The sequence below is a fragment of the Saimiri boliviensis genome, chromosome 21 (genome assembly GCF_048565385.1).
Source record: "Saimiri boliviensis isolate mSaiBol1 chromosome 21, mSaiBol1.pri, whole genome shotgun sequence".
Lineage (NCBI taxonomy): Eukaryota > Metazoa > Chordata > Mammalia > Primates > Cebidae > Saimiri > Saimiri boliviensis.
The window spans coordinates 12,655,366-12,674,891 of record NC_133469.1 but is presented as its reverse complement, the minus strand read 5'-3'; the positions used below and the strand labels follow the sequence as shown (position 1 = coordinate 12,674,891).

The window sequence follows — 19,526 nt, the reverse complement described above, 5'->3', positions numbered from 1 at the left end:
AGGGTGTTTGGCTGAAGCACAGGTGGGGAGGGGACCAGGTGACAGGTGAGGTGGCAGGGTGCTCCATGGGATCAGAGGGGCTTGTAGCCCAGGTCAAAGAGGATGGAATTTGTTCTGTAGAAAAATAAGCAAGGCCGAGAAACAAGGAGATCTGTATTTACCTGGTACCTCTTGTGAAATATCCACCAAAAGCTATCCAGCCAGATGGCTCTTATGGAAGGAGAAGAGAGAAACTTCTCTAATTCTCTACCCGAACAGAAACACTTGAAAAGAAATGAAATTCACATTATTATTATTGTTGTTATTCTTTTCTAAAAAATTCATCTGGAGTCAACATATTTTAGAGTGAACAGAAACACCATCCAACCTGTCAATGAGACCCTACTCAGGTCATTTTACATACTCTCATTTAACCCCTTTAATAATCTTATGAGGCATACATTATTATCTTGTAGATGAAGAAACTGAGGACCAAAGTGGCAAGTGGCTGAGCCAGGACTGGAACCCACAACTCTAGACTCTGGACAGCTGCTCCACACCAATTACCTCCAGCTCTGCGCTCCTACGCTCAGCCAACAGCAACTCACATCAACCAATGCATAATGCTTTCCACTTCCCCGCTATTGCAATGGACACTGCGGTGAGCATCTTTGTACACTGTCCTGTAGGGAACGTGATACTCTGAGCACCTGTCCCTCCTACTGCCTCTGCCCTGAGGAAAGCAGAAGCAAAGGGAATCAGGTACTCCAACACCTGGGCCGCCACTGCCAGGCCCAGAGACCGGCGCCCCTTCCACTGGCTGACTGCAGGCCATGCCAGCAGACGGCACTGTCTTTCTGGGCAGTGACTGGCCCAAATAGATTATCTCTCTTAGGAAGTCAGAATGTGAGAAATAGATGGGACAGACATAGCCCAGAGAGAAGGCAGCAGGAAGAAGCCATGAAGAAGAGAGGAAGAAATGGCATGGGGAGAGGGAGACAGAGATAGAGAGATGGGGGCATGGCTCAAAGCAGCATTGAGAACTACAGGTGGAAGAGACTGAGATGCTGGGTCTCAGGAATGGTGGGGTGACTTGTTAGGAGCTCAGGGGACAATGATCAGACCTGCTTTGGGGACACCACAGTTGTCTGATGATGAAGAGCCATGTGGCACAGTTGCAGAGCAGCTGAGACCATTTTCTGGGCTTCCTCTCTTCTCCAAGACCTCCTTACAACGAACCCCCATCACCAGAGCAGCTAGTGTTTACATTGGTTGAGCACACAGGTTCCTCTGAGCTTTATAATACTTTCTTCCTTTCTACTCAAGGAACCCAGTGTGCTCTAGTGCACAGCTCTGCAAGGAGGCATACTCACCTCCAGGGGTGTGAGAAGAAAATATTCAAAATAACATCTTAATAAGAAAGAAAAGCAACTGGCCGGGCATAGTGGCTCATGCCTGTAATCCCAGCACTTTGGGAGGCCGAGGATGTTGGGGGGAAGACAGTTTACTGGAGTTTGAGACTAGCCTGGGCAACCTAGCAAGACCTTGTCTCTGCAAAAAAATTTTTTAAAACTAGCCAGTGTGGTGGTGCACGATACTCAGGAGGTTAAGGCGGTAAGATCACTTGAGCCAAGGAGTTTTCTTGTTTTTTGTTTTTTGAGATTAATCTCGATCTGTTGCCAGGCTAGAGTGCAGTGTTATAATATCAGCTCACTGCAACCTCCGCCTCCGAGCCGGGAGTTTGGGGCTGACTGCGCTCCAGCCTGGGTGACAAAGGGAGACCCTATCTCAAAAAAGTAAGAAAGAAAAAGAAGAAAGGAAGGAAGGAAGGAAGGAAGGAAAGAAGGAAACAGAAAAGAGAGAAAATAAAAGAGAGACTAAGCGTACTAATATGCATTGTAGTGATTGGCAACAGAACAAGTATACAATTTATAAACAGACACATTTCCACGAGGGTTTGTGATAAAAATTTCGCACCAGTAGGATATGTGATCAAAACGGTCTGAAGACTGTTGCTCCAGCAGAAGGAATCTAGGTTTTGCAGTGAAGTTGGTCTGGGGCTCCTAGCTTAGCTCAGCCACATGCCAACCTGTGGCCCTAGGTGAGTTCCTCAATTTCTCCTGGGGTGTGAAAGGGTGACGGCTGCATCTGCCCTATGGTGTGGCAAAGTCAGGACAAGCACTATTCTCTTTCCTTACCTTGCCACTAACATGGTTTCTCTCAGACCGGATCACATTGCCTACCATGTCACAGAAGTCCACTCCATTGGGAAGCTTGCTTGGCTTGGAGCTGTTAAAGTTGGAATACTGGTACAGCTCCGCCAGCAGATTTTTATCTGCTGTTTTCTGAAGCAAAAGAGCAGAATATGAAAATGGGATTCATCATTTTGACCGTTTGAAACAATACGCCGGCTTCCCCTCTTTATTATGAAGACAATATAACAACCTTATACAATGTTGAGAAAATAGAGCGTTTAGGATCCTAGGACCCCTTTCAAACTCCTATCTACATTCTTTGCTTTTTTTTTTTTCTTTTTTGAGATGGAGTCTCCCTCTGTCACCCAGGCTGGAGTGCAGTGGTGTGATCTTGGCTCACTGTAACCTCCACCTTTCAGGTTCAAGCAATTCTCCTGCCTTAGCCTCCTGAGTAGCTGGGATTACAGGTACCCGCCGACATGCCCAGATTTTTTTTTTTTTGTATTTTTAGTAGAGATGGAGTTTTACCATGTTGGCCAGGCTGCTCTTGAACTCTTGACCTCAGGTGATTCACCCACCTCAGCCTCCCAAAGTACTATCTACATTGTTTCTGTTTTCCCTTAACAGGTTTTGAGCAAATGTGTACAAACGCAAACATGTAACTTTAATCGTAATATGATTCATATGTGATTTGTCTGGCTGACTTTGACCTCTCTAAGAAATATAATATATATATGATTTTTATGTTCTGCTTTATCTACTTTAGATTCTCATGTAGTTTTGTCTTCAAAATTATCATTTAAAAAATTATCACTTAAGATGATATATCTTAAGATGTGCTATAATTTAATGAACTATTCATTGACTACTTCCAGTTACTATCATGAACAGCTTGCAGATAGTAATATCCATTATTAGCATAATTAATTAATAATAATAATTAAGCCTACTTAAGACTTAAGCAGTATTAAGAAAGGGGAATTTTATTTAGTGTGCATTTCTTAATATACTAACAATGGATATTACTATCTTTGTGGTTTTTAATATATATCATTAAATGATTTTTATGACAAAACTATAACATGACTATAAAAAATACAAAAATAGTGTTACAGCTCTTTTAGAATTTGTCTAGCAGGCTTTCCGGTTCTCGCCGGAAAGCCCCCCCAAAAAAAAACAAAAACAAAAATATGGAAAAAAGGAAACTACAGCCACCCAAAGGTGCCCACTGAAACATCTGGATGGCCCAAATGACTTCCTAACTGGGCTCTGGCCATGGGCAGTGGAAGAACAGCTCATGATTTGTGGCACTGACTCTGAATCAGATGACTGGAGTCAGGTGTCAGGTCTGCCACGTGCTGGCTATGCCACCTTGTGCAGGACGCTTAGCTTAGCCACCATCAATGGACTGTATGACAGTTTCAGTGCAGACTCACACCCCCCTTAGGCCTTGTGCCGTTTTGGAATTTCCTAGGCTAACAAGTGTAAGAAGGAAATGAACAACATACTGTTTCAGATTCCCCAGCATTTAAAAGTTTGGATACCTAAGACTCATGCAGTGTAAACAACAAGCCAAAGGCCAGGCACAGTGGCTCATGCCTGTAATCCCAGTACTTTGGGAGTCTGAGGAGGGCAGATCACTTGAGGTTGGTAGTTCGAGACCAGCCTGGCCAACATGGTGAAACCCTGTCTCTACTAAAAATACAAATTTAGCTGGGCGTGGTGCTGCATGTCTGTAATCCCAGCTACTTGAGAGACTGAGGCAGGAGAATCACTTGAACCCTGGAGGGTAGAGGTTGCAGTGAACCGAGATCACGCCACTGCACTCCAGCCTGGGCAACAGAGAGAGATTCCATCTCAAAGAAAAAAAGAGTAAGTCAAGGAGGATCTGAACTGGGGTCTGTGCGGTGGGGCCAGATTGCTGCAGGGGAGGCAGAAGGGAGAGCCTGCCTTAAGTCAGAGGACTGAGCAGGAAAGTGGGCTTGGCATCCGTGAGCTGCATGACCCTATGACAAGTCACGTGGCAGACCTGACACCTGACTCCTTACTACTCCTGAATCTTAGCTTCCTGAGGCATCTGCAGCAAGTCTGCAGTGGTACAACTAGCATGGGGTGTGACTCAGAGCAGCCGCACAGGAGCCTGCAGTGTGGACAGCCCCTTGCAGCTGCGTGGCACAGTGGCTCTGGACTAGGCCTGAACATCTCTGAGGGGAGACACTTTTTTTTTTTTTTTTTGAGACAGAGTCTCACTCTGTAGCCCAGGCTGGAGTACGGTGGCGTGATCTCGGCTCACTGCAACCTCCGCCTCCAGGGTCCCAGTTCAAGCAATTCTCCTGCCTTAGCCTCCTGAGGAGCTGGGATTACAGGTGCACACCACTATACCCAGCTAATTTTTGTATTTTTAGTAGAGATGGGGTTTCGCCATGTTGGCCAGGATGGTCTTGAACTCCTGACCTCATGATTCACCCACCTCAGCCTCCCAAAGTGCTGAGATTACAGGCATGAGCCACTGTGCTCGGCGAGAAACCTAAGTTTTTTTTTTTTTTTTTTTTTTTTGAGACGGTGTTTTGCTCTTGTTACCCAGGCTGGAGTGCAATGGCACGATCTCGGCTCACCGCAACCTCCGCCTCCTGGGTTCAGGCAATTCTCCTGCCTCAGCCTCCTGAGTAGCTGGGATTACAGGCACGCACCATCATGCTCAGCTGATTTTTATGTATTTTTAGTAGAGACGGGGTTTCACCATGTTGACCAGGATGGTCTCGATCTCTTGACCTCGCGATCCACCTGCCTCGGCCTCCCAAAGTGCTGGGATTACAGGCTTGAGCCACCGCGCCCGGCCGAGAAACCTAAGTTCTAAAAATAAACAGACACACGACTCTGCAACACTCCCTATTCTGGGGTTGGGGTGGGCTCTGCCCTTTTAAGGGTATCACGAGAAATTCTGGATTTAGGAACTCTGTGGTTTTTCTTCACAATCACTACCGAGGCACCAAGTATTCTCCTCCCCAGGAATAAAATCTTTATTTCATGCCTAGCAGAAGCCAGTTAGAAACAGACCCAGCAGTAGATCCCTTACCCTTTTTATAACAAAAGATCTGGCATGTCTGAGTTCTGAGCCCTTGCAGGAATACTGAGATTTTCGTTGTCTCTTGACTGCAAAAAAATGGAGGAAGAGATGAATGAGTAACCTCAGGGTCTGTCCACAACTGTGTGATGCTTACAACTGCGCTTTTTCATTCCACCTGAGCTGCCAAATGACACTCCTACTACTATTCTCGTAGATCCCAACTGCGTTACCGACTTATCTGATTAGACCACTTGATCCAGGGAAGCAGCAAGGAGGAGCAGATGGGCTGTGACTTTAGGTAAGTTACTCCCCTCCGTCCAAGGCTGTTTCCCCATCTATAAAATATATTAAATGGTACCTACCTCCTAGGTGTTATAAAAATTTAACAAGGAGGCTGGGTGCGGTGGCTCATGCCTGTAATCCCAGCACTTGGAAGGTTGAGGCCGGTGGATCACCTGAAGTCAGGCGTTCGAGATCAGCCTGACCAACATGGTGAAACCCCATCACTACTAATAATACAAAAATTAGCTGGGTGTGGTGGCACATGCCTGTAATCCCAGCTACTCAGGAGGCTGAGGCCAAAGAATCACTTGAACCTGGGAGGTGTACGTTGCAGTGAGCAGAGAGTACACCATTGCACTCCAGCCTGGGCAACAGAGGGAGACTCCATAAAAAAAAAAAAAAAAATTAACAAGGGAATGTGGATAAAAGCACCTGGTGTCACATGTAGGTGGTGTCTAAATGGTACTATTCCTCCCTCCTTCTTGCCCAATGTCAAGAAGTCAGATTTAAGGCTCCCTCAGAAGATGACAGAAATATCCTCATCTGAAACTTGGGATTCCTACTCAGTTGCATTTTAGATACTAAAAATACCAAACCCATGAAAACAGTATCAAGGCTAAGAGAAAGATTTTTGCCTTTGTCTCCTGGGCTGCTGCGACTTTTCTCTCTTAAAGCCTTCTTCTCCAACTCAAATCTCTCAATTGCCTTCAAAAACCAAGAAAAAGGAGGCATTAGGGATTAATGCAAATCCTAGAGAAGGGTGGGGTCAGGAACTGGGCCTTTTGTCTTAGACCTGGAACAAAGTTTGTGGCCAGTACCTTGTCTTTCCACATTAGGTCCTGGTGTCCTCAATGTCACTGACATCATTCCCCAGAGTGTCCCCACTGTCTCACGCTGCCCTTTCTTCTTAGGAGTATGTGATTTAGAGCAGGAATTGGAAATTAAACAAGCTATTGTTTAATTTCTTTGTAAAAGTGGGATAATAGGCCGGGCGTGGTGGCTCAAGCCTGTAATCCCAGCACTTTGGGAGGCCGAGGCGGGTGGATCACGAGGTCGAGAGATTGAGACCATCCTGGTCAACATGATGAAACCCCGTCTCTACTAAAAATACTAAAAATTAGCTGGGCATGGTGGCGTGTGCCTGTAATCCCAGCTACTCAGGAGGCTGAGGCAGGAGAATTGCCTGAACCCAGGAGGCGGAGGTTGCGGTGAGCCGAGATCGCGCCATTGCACTCCAGCCTGGGCAACAAGAGCGAAACTCTGTCTCAAAAAAAAAAAGAAAAAAAAGTGGGATAATAATAACCATCTTCCACATTCCTTATAAAGGTCAAAAATAAAGTACTTAAGGTATTTTAAAACACTGGCAAAGAGGCTTTCAGATAGGAGCTGTTCAATAAGGGGTATATATTATTTCCCCCTGACCTCTCAAGAGAGACTTCTCTTAATCTCTGACTCCTCCCCACCCCCCATCTTCCTACCCCACTGAAAAGAAAGAAACATGAATGTCAGCTGGGTGCAGTGCCTCACGTCTGTAGTCTCAGCACTCTGGGAGGCTGAGGCGGGTGGATCACGAGGTCAGGAGTTTGAGATCAGCCTGACCAACATGGTGAAACCCTGTCTCTACTAAAAATATAAAAGTTAGCCAGGCATGGTGGCGCATGCCTGTAATCCCAGCTACTTGGGAGGCTGAGGCAGGAGAATCGCTTGAACCTGGGAGGTGGAGGTTGTGGTGAGCTGAGATCGTGCCACTGCACTCCAGCCTGGGTGACAGAGTGAGACTCCATCTCATAAAAAAAAAGAAAAGAGGGCCGGGCACGGTGGCTCAAGCCTGTAATCCCAGCACTTTGGGAGGCCGAGGTGGGTGGATCACAAGGTTGAGAGATCAAGACCATCCTAGTCAACATGGTGAAACCCCGTCTCTACTACAGATACAAAAAATTAGCTGGGCATGGTGGCACGTGCCTGTAATCCCAGCTACTCAGGAGGCTGAGGCAGGAGAATTGCTTGAACCCAGGAGGCGGAGGTTGCGGTGAGCCGAGATCGTGCCATTGCACTCCAGCCTGGGTAATAAGAGCGAAACTCCGTCTCAAAAAAAAAAAAAAAAAAAAAGAAAAGAAAAGAAAAGAAAAGAAAAATGAATGTTAGTGACCCAAGTTGTATTGGTTATCAACCAAGAATCCAGCAATGAACCTAGATAACAAAGTTAACAAAGAAGTATGAGTCTATGAGTCTGTGTGTTTTTGCCCTCAAGGAACTTATAGTCTATTTGGAGAGGCAAATCGGCATCCATGAAACAATTAAGTGCTAAACTGCTGTGATTAGGAATCAAAAAATGAGGTCAGTGTGGGCCAGAGCAGTCACAGAGGACTGTCCGGAAGAGGTGGACATGAGTGTCGATGGCATCGGACTCTTGAGCTTGATAAACTGGGAAATGCCTCTCCAGGCCTCGCCCATCTTACCCTTGCATCGGCACTCCCTGCTCTGCATAAGGGAAAGGTACTGGACATGTGTGCAGGAATGTGTGTATCTGTGTGTGTGCCAGTGGGCGGGGTGGGGGGGTGGTCATATGGGTTAGTCTGTGTATTAACATTGTTACTCCAATTAAGCAAGCTGAAATTCAAGGCATGATGAATGAATTGTATGGGTATGAGTCACTGTAGCAATATAGCAATATCTCTGATCTTTACCAATGTCATTGTGGCAGACATTGTATGGTCTGGAAGAATGGATAAGACAGAAAGAGGGGAGAAAGGATAGTTGAATGTTGAAAGAAGAGCAAGTTTTAGGGGAAAGGTGGCAAGACCAGCATTGAGCTGAGTTTACCTTTGACATGACTGCAGGACCTACAAGTGGGGCTGTTCTCTAGGAAGGCAACTCCCAAACCAGGCCAATGACTGGCATTTTAGGAAGTATTCAAATATACAGATTCCCAAGCCTTCATGTTAGAGATATTTATTTCCTAGGTCTGCATTGGGTTTTGAATTTTTTATGCATTTATTGTGGCTCCTGAATAATTCTCTACTTACATTTTAAAAACCATTAAGCAATTTACATGATGTAAGATCAAATAACACAGTCAAAAGTCTCCCTCCTATACCTTGCCCAATTCCCATCCCTATAGGCAACCAACCTTGTTTTTTGCATACCCTTCCAGAGATGTTCCATCCCCATTCAAATGGTATCATGCCAGATGCACTGTTCTGTACCTTGTTCTTTTCACTTACTATCAGAGAGCTCTTTTAGTTTTAAAAAAGCTCCAAGGAGGCTAGGCGCGGTGGCTCATGCCTGTAATCCAAGCACTTTGGGAGGCTGAGGCGGGTGGATCATGAGGTCAAGAGATCGAGACCATCCTGGTCAACATGGTGAAACCCCGTCTCTACTAAAAATACAAAAAACTAGCTGGGCGTGGTGGCGCGTGCCTGTAATCCCAGCGACTTAGGAGGCTGAGACAGGAGAATTGCCTGAGCCCAGGAGGCGGAGGTTGCGGTGAGCCGAGATCGCGCCATTGCACTCCAGCCTGGGTAACAAGAGCGAAACTCCGTCTCAGAAAAAAAAAAAAAAATACAAAAATTAGCTGGGCATGGTGGCATGTGCCTGTAGTCCGTGTGGTGGTGTACACCTATAGTCCCAGCTACTTGGGAGGCTGAGGCAGGAGAATCACTTGAACACAGGAGGTGGAGCTTGTAGTAAGCTGAGATCGTGCCACTGCACTCCAGGCTGGTGACAGAGTGAGACTCCGTCTCAAAAAAATAAAAAATTGGCTGGGCATGGTGGCTCATGCCTGTAATCCCAGCACTTTCAGAGGCCGAGGAGGGTGGATCACGAGGTCAGGAGTTTGAGATCAGCCTGAGCAACATGGTGAAGCCCCGTCTCTACTAAAAATATAAACATTAGCCGTGCATGGTGGTGTGTGCCTGTAAACCCAGCTATTCAGGAGGCTGAAGCAGGAGAATTCACTTGAACTCAGAAGGCGGAGGTTGCAGTAAGCTGAGATAACGCCACTGCACTCCAGCCTGGGCAACAGAGTGAGACTCTGTCTCAAAAATAAATAAGTAAAAATAAAAATGAAAAATAAAATTTATTAATTAAAAAAATCAACTTTGAGAACTCAATTGTATAAAGATGTTTTCAAATAAATAGAAAGGCCCCAGGGCACTGGGACACCTTGATGATCCCTGGGGCCCTTCCCTGTCAGAAGCTTTGCCTCAGCTCCAGCACAGGTAACTCACCAGGCTGTTGGCTGGAGGCTCGGTACGCAGATTTATGTCAGCAATCTTTTGGTTCACCTGGTGCATGGAGCCAATGAGACAGGCTGGGAGGTGAGTCTGCTAAGGAAACTCAAGGTGGTGATTACACACACAACAGGATGGGGCTCATCTGGTGAGGAGGGCAGCCCCTGTCTGCACGACCTCTCTCCTTAGTTATTTTCTTTGCAAATTTTCATATTTTTTACATTTCTTTCTTCCTTTTCTTTGAGACACGGCCTTGTTCTGTTACCCATACTGGAGCGCAGTGGTGCAATCATGGCTCACTGCAGCAGACCTCTCGGACTCAACTGATCCTCCCACCTTAGCCTCCCAAGTAGCTGGGACTACAGGCATACACTACCATGCCTGGCTTATTTTTAAAATTTTCTGTAAAGACACAGTTTCGCTGTGTCTCCTAGGCTGATCTCACATTCCTGGTCTCAAGTAATCCACCCACCTTAGCCTCCCAAAGTGCTGGGATCACAGGCATGAGCCACCGCATCCAGCCCACATTTCTTTATCTTTTTTTTAAATGAGTTACTTGCAAATTATAAATGAGAGGTGACCATATTATAGATACCTTGAAACATATTTTTATATATGTCACTTTTTAGTGAAAAACAGCCATCCATGATGTCACCACCCTAACAACTCTGTTAGGACTTGGGAACTTTCCTGACAGTATTTCTTACATACACATTTTTTTTTAAAGTAAATTTTTATTTTTATTTTATTTTTATATATTTTTAATTTTTTTATTGCATTTTAGGTTCGGAGGTACATGTGAAGAACATGCAAGATTGTTGCATAGGTACACACATGGCAGTGTGGTTTGCTGCCTTCCTTCCCCTCACCTGTATCTGTCATTTCTCCCCATGCTACCTCTTCCCACCTCCCCACCTCCCCGTCCCTCCCCCCTTACATACATATTTTTGTCCATATTTTATAATCTCAGTGTACGCCTGTTTTACTACTCTGATTTCTCTTCCATTCATTATTAGGAGCATTCTTCCTTCAGCTAAAGGATTGTCATAATAATTATTTTAAAGTGACATTATAATATTCTATTTGGAGGAAACAGCTTAATACACTTAACTGTTCCTTGGAGACTGAAGATTTAAGTTATTTACACTTTTTTACAATTATAAATAATGCTGGCAGGGCACGATGGCTCACACCTGTAATCCCAGCACTTTGGGAGAACCAGGTGGGCGGATCATGAGGTCAGGAGTTTGAGACCAGCCTGGCCAACATAGTGAAACCCCATTTCTACTAAAAATACAAAAAATTTGCTGGGGGTGATGGCGGGTGCCTGTAACCCCAGCTACTTGGAAGGCTGAGGCAAGATAATTGCTTGAACCTGGGAGGTAGAAATTGCAGTCAGCCAAGATTGCACCACTGCACTCCAGCTAGGCAACAGTGTGAGACTCTGTCTCAAAAATAAAATAAAATAAAATGCTGTGTGCCAGGCATGGTGGCTCACACCTGTAATCCCAACACTTTGGGAGGCTGAGGTGGGCGAATCACTTGAGGTCAGGAGTTTGGGACCAGCATGGCCAATATGGTGAAACTGTCTCTACTAAAAATACAAGAAGTAGCCGGGCGTGGTGGCACATACCTATAGTCTCAGCTACTCCGGAGGCTGAGGCACAAGAATCGCTTGAAACTGGGAGGAGGAGGTTGCAGTGAGTTGAGACTGTACCACTGCATTCCAGCCTGGGTAACAAAAAAACAAAAACAAAGAAAATGAAAAATAAATAAATAAAGCTGTAAGGCACATGTCACCATGTCACATGGAGAGCTGTTTCCATATTTTAGAATATTTCTTTATGAGAGATTTTCAGGTGACAATGACTGCATCAAAGAGTATCTTAACCTTGTTTATCACTTGAAATCTGTTCAGCTCGATGGCCCCTCTTCCTGCCCTCTCAGCGTTTACATTGCTTTCTGTCTTAGCCTCAATGGTCTAGGATATATTCTTTGTAAAAGCCCCATAATCCTATCATCCCTCACTCCCTTCACATAAAGCAAGGTTCACTTTTACTTCCATTACTCTCAAGTGTTCTTACAAATCAGAGGATTCTTGAAAAATGAAGACACCAAGAAGGGACATGACAAATTCACAGCAGGTGAAATGGACTTGTTTGGAGTAAGATTAAGAAGAAAGAGGGGACATTGGAAAGCGGCCCCATAGAATGAGACCCTGAAAGCAAATTCTGATGGGATCACACTTTGCCTTATCTTAAGAAGGGCTTCCGAGAGGCACGGAAAGTGAACGGGGAGAGTGGTACATGCAGCTGGCTGTTGGCAGCAAGGTTTGAAGTCAAATAAGCTCTACAGAAGATGAAAAGGCCTGGGGTTATTTATAGCCCTAGAAGGTTATTTGCTGGACAAACTGTAAGGTCCTCCAGAGATAAGAGTTCTGTGACACTGGAATACAACTCAGGGTCAGAAGTGAGATGAGGATGAATGAAGACAAGCCAGAGCAGTAAGATGCTGGTAGAGCCTGGATGATGCCTGAAGCAGCAGATTTTGGGCCAGGTGGAAGGGCTGGCAGGTAAGAAGAGGCAAGGTCAAGCTGATCCATTAAAAAAAAAAAAAAAAAAAAAAGGCTGGGCGTGGTGGCTCATGCCTGTAATACCAGCACTTTGGGCGACCAAGGTGGGTGGATCACCTGAGGTTGGGAGTTTGAGACCAGCCTGACCAACATGGAGAAACAACCCCATCTCTACTAAAAATACAAAATTAGCCAGGCATGGTGGCACATGCCTGTAATCCCAGCTACTCAAGAGGCTGAGGCAGGAGAATCACTTGAACCCAGGAGGCGGAGGTTGTGAGCCGAGATCACACCATTGCACTCCAGCCTGGGCAATGAGTGAAACTCCATCTCAAAAAAAAAAAAAAAAAAAAAAAAAAAAAAAGTGGCATGGTGGCTCACAGCTGTAATCCCAGCACCTTGGGAGGCCAAGGTGGGTGGATCACTTGAGGTCAGGAATTCGAGTCTAGCCTGGCCAACACAGTGAAACCCCATCTCCACTAAAAATACAAAAATTAGCTGGGCATGGTGGCTCACACCTGTAATCCCAGATACTTTGGAGGCTGAGGCAGAAGAATTGCTTGAACCTGGGAGGCGGAGGGTGCAGTGAGCTGAGACCTCACCACTGCACTCCAGCCTGGGCAAGAGAGTGAGACTCTGTCTCAAAAAAAAAAAGAAAAAAGAGGCCGGGCGCGGTGGCTCAAGCCTGTAATCCCAGCACTTTGGGAGGCCGAGGCGGGTGGATCACGAGGTCGAGAGATCGAGGCCATCCTGGTCAACATGGTGAAACCCCGTCTCTACTAAAAATACAAAAAATTAGCTGGGTGTGGTGGCGCGTGCCTGTAATCCCAGCTACTTAGGAGGCTGAGGCAGGAGAATTGCCTGAGCCCGGGAGGCGGAGGTTGCGGTGAGCCGAGATCGCGCCATTGCACTCCAGCCTGGGTAACAAGAGCGAAACTCCGTCTCAAAAAAAAAAAAAAAAAAAAAAAGAAAAAAAGAAAAAAGAAAAAAAAAAAAGAAAAAGCTGGGTTTTATGCTTATCTGTCTGAGGGTGGAGGGCTGTACCACATCTTAGTTGCTATAATAACATCTATAATTCCTTGGGAGGTAGAAGGGAAAGAAGGCAACCATTTTTTAAAATGAGCTTTTAAACTCTTCTTCCCCATTCTTTCAATAAATACTTCCAGAACTTCTTCCTTTGGGGCTCCTTCTGATTACATTAGTAAAAATACTGGAGTCAAACAATCCTTCACAGTCTCAAATTCAAAAAATGAATGTGCTGGGCATGGTGGCTCATGCCTGTAATCCCAGCACTTTGAGAAGCCGAGGTGGGTGGATCACCTGAGGTCAGGAGTTCAAGACCAGCCTGGCCAACACGGTGAAACCCCGTCTCTACTAAAAATACAAAAAATTAGCCAGGCATGATGGCGGGTGCCTATAATCCCAGGCTACTCAGGAAGCTGAGGCAGAAGAATCACTTGAACCTGGGAAGCGGAGGTTGCAATGAGCCGAGATCGCACCACTGCACTCCAGCCTGGGCGACAGAGTGAGACACTGTCTCAAAAAAAAAAAAAGAATGTGGCTGCGTGCAGGTGTTCATGCCTGTAATCCCAACACTTTGGCTGAGCCAGGTGGATCAGTTGAGGTCAGGAATTCAAAACCAGCCTAGCCAACATGGTGAAACCCCATCTCTACTAAAAATACAAAAAATTTAGCCGGGTGTGGTGGCAGGTGCTTGTAATTCCAGCTACTTGGGAGGCTGAGACACGAAAATTGCTTGAACCTGGGAGGCAGATGTCTCAGTGAACTGAGATTGTGCCACTGCACTCCAGCCTGGGTAACAGCATGAAACTGTCTCACATACACACACACACACACACACACACACACACACACACACAAGGAATAAAATGAATATATAAGGGATGAGCTAATAAGTAATATGAATTATAGACCTGAGCACTGATTAGATCTTGGGGGCATGACTGAAGTTAGGTAAATTTGGTCTGATTGTAGGTGACACCACCGGAAGGATACAGGGTGGATTGTCCTCTAACTCCTTTCTCACAGTCTTCACCATTGCATTCCGTGAGACAAGCGAGACAGCCAGGTGCTCATCCACTGGTATCATAGGGAGGGCGGTGAGGTTGATGACCTCCATCTTCCTGAAATGATTCATTGTCCAATTTCTTGTAAACGGACAAACAAAAAGTGTCCACTTTTAAGAGCCTCTCATTTCCCACTCCAATCTTGTCCTTTTTTAAATCAGCCTCCTGGAAATCAGAAACAGCATAGACCCAGCTCAGAAAACGCAAGAGGAAAAGCCCAACCACGTTCACCAGCTACGCAGGGCTGATGGTGAAGCACATGTCCCATGCCTACACGGGGAATTAAAGGGTTCTTTCTGAGATGCCCGAACTTAAATGAGGATTTCAACGTATATGGACTTGTTCTTCCAATGTCTGATTCCTGACTCTCCCTCTCCTCCTATCCCATGATGAAAATTGTTCTATTTTTTTTTCTTTTTTTTGAGATGGAGTCTTGCTCTGTCGCCAGGCTGGAATGCAGTGGTGCGATATCAGCTCACTGCAACCTCCGCCTCCCAGGTTCAAGAGATTCCCCTGCCTCGGCCTTCTCAGTAGCTGGGACTACAGATGTGTGAAACCATACAGGACTAATGTTTTGTATTTTAGTAGAGACGGGGTTTCACCATGTTGGCCAGGATGGTCTCAATCTCCTGACCTCATGATCCGGCCGCCTTGGCCTCCCAAAGTGCTGAGATTACAGGTGTGATCCACTTCTTGGCCAATTGTTCTAGTTTTTTTTTTTTTTTTTTTTTTTTTGAGACGGAGTTTCGCTCTTGTTACCCAGGCTGGAGTGCAATGGCGCGTTCTCGGCTCACTGCAACCTCCGCCTCCTGGGCTCAGGCAATTCTCCTGTCTCAGCCTCCTAAGTAGCTGGGATTACAGGCATGCACCACCACGCCCAGCTAGTTTTTTGTATTTTTAGTAGAGACGGGGTTTCACCATGTTGACCAGGATGGTCTCGATCTTTCGACCTCGTGATCCACCCGCCTCGGCCTCCCAAAGTGCTGGGATTACAGGCTTGAGCCACCGCGCCCGGCCAATTGTTCTAGTTTTATTTGTTTTTTGTTTTTTTGTTTTTGAGACAGAGTCCTGCTCTGTCGCCAGGCGCCAGGCTGGGGTGCAGTGGTGCAATCTCGGCTCACTGCAATCTCCACCTCCTGGGTTTAAGCAATTCTCCTGCCTCAGCCTCCCAAGAAGCTGGGACTACAGGCGAGTGCCACCATGCCCGGCTAATTTTTGTATTTAAATAGAAACGGGGTTTCACCATGTTGGCCAGGATGGTCTCGATCTCTTAACCTCGTGATCTACCCACCTCAGCCTCCCAAAGTGCTGGGATTACAGGCGTGAGCCACGGCACCTGGCCTTGTTCTAATTTTTCTTTTTTTTTGAGACGGAGTTTTGCTCTTGTTACCCAGGCTGGAGTGCAATGGCACGATCTCAGCTCACCGCAACCTCCGCCTCCTGGGTTCAAGCAATTCTCCTGCCTCAGCCTTCCGAGGAGCTGGGACTACAGGCGTGTGCCATTGTGCTCAGCTAATTTTTGTATTTTTAGCAGAGACGGGGTTTCACCTTGTTGACCAGGATGGTCTCGATCTCTTGACCTTGTGATCCACCCGCCTCGGCCTCCCAAAGTGCTGGGATTATAGGCGTGAGCCACCGGGCCCGGCTGTTCTAGTTTTAAAAATAAAGAGAATAGAGTGTGAAAAAGGCCAGGGCTCCAGACTACTCGGGACCACTCAGCAAGTCAGTTCCCAAACTAGAAATGAAATCAGATGTTTGTTTCTCTGAGCCCCGACTCTAAAAGAGAATTAGATTAGGTGACCCTAAGACTCTCTTCAGCTCTCTGATACTGTGATTCTAGAATATGGGGTCCATCTCCTTAGCACAAGGCTCCTGATCCACCTGAGGCTTTTTGCTCTCTCTCAGAAAACTGGCCCCAACCCTACTCTTCCTCCCTGGCTCTAGAACATCCTGGCCTGCCAGCTCTCCTGGGTCCTTGCTTCTTGGCTAGGAGCACATTACTACCATTTGTGGGCCCTCTGGGTCCAGTGTCCAGTGTGACAGGCCTTGTTATAACAGAGCAAGAGACTTAGATCCTTGCCAGGCACGGTGGCTCATGCCTGTAATCCCAGCACTTTGGGAGGCCAACGTGGGTGGATCACCTAAGGTCGGAAGTTTGAGACCAGCCTGACCAACTTGGAGAAACCTTGTCTCTACTAAAAATACAAAATTAGCTGGGAGTGGCAGGCAAGGAGAAAAGGTTCATCTGTATTTACAGCCACTCCCAATTCCTCATGTTACTGCCTGAGCTCCACCAACTGTCAGATCAGCTGCAGAATTAGATTCTCATAGCAGTGCAAATCCTATTATAAACTGTGCATGCAAGGGACCTAGGTTGTGTGCTTCTTATGAGAATCTAATGCCTGATGATCTGTCACTGTCTCTCAGCACCCCTAGATAGACTGTCTAGTTGCAGAAAAAGAAGTTCAGGGTCCCCACTGATTCTACATTATGGTGGGTTGTAGAATTATTTTATTATATGTTACAATGTAATTATAGTAGAAATAAAGTACACAATGAATGTAATGCTCTTTTATTTTTTTGAGATGGAGTGTCACTCTTGCTGCCCAACCTCCGCCTCCCGGATTCAAGTGAATCTCCTGCCTCAGCCTCTCAAGCAGCTGGAATTACAGGCATGCACCTGGCTACTTTTGTATTTTTTTAGTAGAGATGGGGTTTCACCACTGCGCCCGGCCAAAATTTAAATTAATTAAAATTAAAATTTTACTCTTGGCTGTTCTGTTTATGGAGTAGCCATTCTTTCAACGCTTTACTTTAAAAATTTTTTACTTTTGTTTGTCTGAGACAGGATCTCACTCTGTCGCCCAGGCTGGAGTGCAGTGGCATCATCACCACCTCCCAAAGTATTGGGAGTACAGATGTAAGCCACTGCATTCAGCCTTAAAATTATACTTATTCAGTCACTTTAACCAAATTCCAAGGACTTAGTTGTCACATGCTGCTAGTGCTCCTGGGATGGCCAGCCCATATCTGGGCACCTTCTACCTTTCCAGCCTCACTTCCTGCTGCTTGGATGGTACATTTTGGATGGCATATTATTTCCGCTCCCTTTTATCTAATTAACTTTTGCTCCTCCTTCAGCACCTTGACCCCCTTGTATGGTCAAAACACACTCTTACGTCATCTCACAGTACTGCCCCTTTGAAGCCGTGATGGCAGTTACAACTCATTATTTACATAACTGACTGATTATCCTATCTCCTCCAGTAGATATAAGCCCCTTTAGGGCAAGGATCTAGTCTGGTTTAGTTCACCTTTCCATCCCAAGTAGGAGCATGCTACTAGGCTTATGGTAGGTACTTAATAAATAGTCATTGTATCCACAGTACCCAAACTTTTCGGCATCAGGGATCAGTTTCATGGAAGATGATTTTTACACAGACTGGTTTCAGGATGATTCAAGAGCATTACAGGCCAGGCGGGGTGGCTCATGCCTCTAATCCCAGCACTTTGGGAGGCGGAGGCAGGCGGTTCACAAGGTCAGGAGTTTGAGACCAGCCTGACCAACATGGTGAAACCCCGTCTCTACTAAAAATACAAAAATTAGCCAGGCATGGTGGCACATGCCTGTAATTCCAGCTATTCAGGAAGCTGAGGCAGGAGAATTGCTTGATCCCGGAAGGCGGAGGTTGCAGTGAGCTGAGATTGCGCCACTGTAATCCAGCCTGGGTGATGGAGCAAGACTCCGTCTCAAAAAAAAAAAAAAGCATTACATTTGGCCAGGTGTGGTGGTTTATACCCGGAATCCCAGCACTTTGGGAGGCTGAAGCGGGTGGATCAGTAGTTTGAGAACAGCCTGGCCAACACGGTGAAACCCTGCCTCTACTAAAAATACAAAAAATTAGCCAGGTGTGATGATGGGTGCTGGTAATCCCAGCTATTCAGGAGGCTAAGACAGGAAAATCACTTGAACCTGGCAGGGGAGGTTGCAGTGGGCTGAGATCACACAACTGCGCTCCACCATGGGCAAGAGTGAGACTCCATCTTAAAAAAAAAAAAATTAAAATTTGAAATGGAAGTAGTGTAAATTTAGAATACTGATCATATCTTGAAATAGTAATATTTTGGACCTATGGAGTGAAATAAAACATCACTCGAATTAATTTCACTTGGTTTTTCTGTTTTTTACTTTTTAAAAAATGTGGCTACTAGAAAATTCCAAATTACATATGTGGCCTGCTTTATGTTTCTACTGGACAATGCTGAGCCAGACTGTGAAGATTTTGGTTCTAGGACATGAAGTCTCACCTCTTTTAATGGAAGGTGTTGTAGTTGGAAGCGAATTGCGCTTGGAGCCAAAGACCCCTGGGTCCTGCCCCTCAATGGATGGTGCCACATGGTACACCCACCAGGCAGCCGGTAAACATTCTTTGAACAGCCTGAGTTTCTTCATTTATCAGACGGAACAATAATACACGCTGTGTATTATTATCTCGTAGAGTCTAGGAGATCTGGAGTTGATTCTCCAGTAGTTCTCTGCCCTTGCTCACAGTGCGACCTTTAAGTAGTCCCTGAGCCTCAGTTTCCATTGCTTGTAGAAGCCACCGTGAAGGCGTGCGGAGGGGGCAAGCTGCCACAGGTGGGTCATGGTGCGTCTGTCCGTCGGTCTTACCTGAAAGCATCGGCAGAATTTGACGAACCCTGGGCCGGTCCCGCCAAGGGTTCCCCAGGGAACCGCGCAAAGTTCTGGGTGGGCTCCCGACACTCACAAGGGGTGCCCCTTGCCTTGTGCTCGGGGAGGAGGAGCGGAGCCAGGGAGAGGCTCATTTTGCTACTGTGAGTCGAGGCGTTCTCCAAGCAACGCCGAGGCCGTCACCACTTTCTGGTTTCTCTTTAACAATGGAATCTTCGCAAGTCGCCGCGTGGTCCGCGAGACGCCGTTTCCATGGTGACAGCCCGGCCGAGGATTCAGACCAATGTGTCTGTGGGGAGGGTGAGTGCAGGTCCTGGTCCTAGCCTGTAACGGGCGTCATGTAAAGGACCCCGGAAGACAATGCCTTTGTATAATCCGTTTACTATCCCGAGGGGATTCGCGGAGTTTCTGGGGGCTTG

General features: G+C 46.2%; 1 protein-coding gene and 1 non-coding gene across 2 annotated transcripts in view; one reads left to right on the top strand and one right to left on the bottom strand.

The window, feature by feature from the left end:
* The window catches only part of FAM227A (family with sequence similarity 227 member A), a 64,121-nt gene extending 44,815 nt beyond the window's left edge, over nucleotides 1–19,306 (bottom strand). The window contains exons 1-7 of the mRNA XM_010343460.2: nucleotides 19,087–19,306; nucleotides 14,344–14,579; nucleotides 9,753–9,835; nucleotides 6,159–6,228; nucleotides 5,251–5,327; nucleotides 2,178–2,324; nucleotides 162–263 (exon numbers count right to left, since the gene is read on the bottom strand). Coding sequence (XP_010341762.1) covers nucleotides 162–263; nucleotides 2,178–2,324; nucleotides 5,251–5,327; nucleotides 6,159–6,228; nucleotides 9,753–9,835; nucleotides 14,344–14,485 — 621 coding nt within the window. The 5' untranslated portion in view covers nucleotides 14,486–14,579; nucleotides 19,087–19,306. The remainder of the gene's footprint in view (nucleotides 1–161; nucleotides 264–2,177; nucleotides 2,325–5,250; nucleotides 5,328–6,158; nucleotides 6,229–9,752; nucleotides 9,836–14,343; nucleotides 14,580–19,086) is intronic.
* Nucleotides 3,279–3,340, top strand: LOC120361518 (U7 small nuclear RNA). The gene has a single exon (XR_005577701.1). It is a non-coding gene; the product is annotated as a U7 small nuclear RNA (small nuclear RNA).
* Nucleotides 19,307–19,526: the final 220 nt, after the last annotated feature.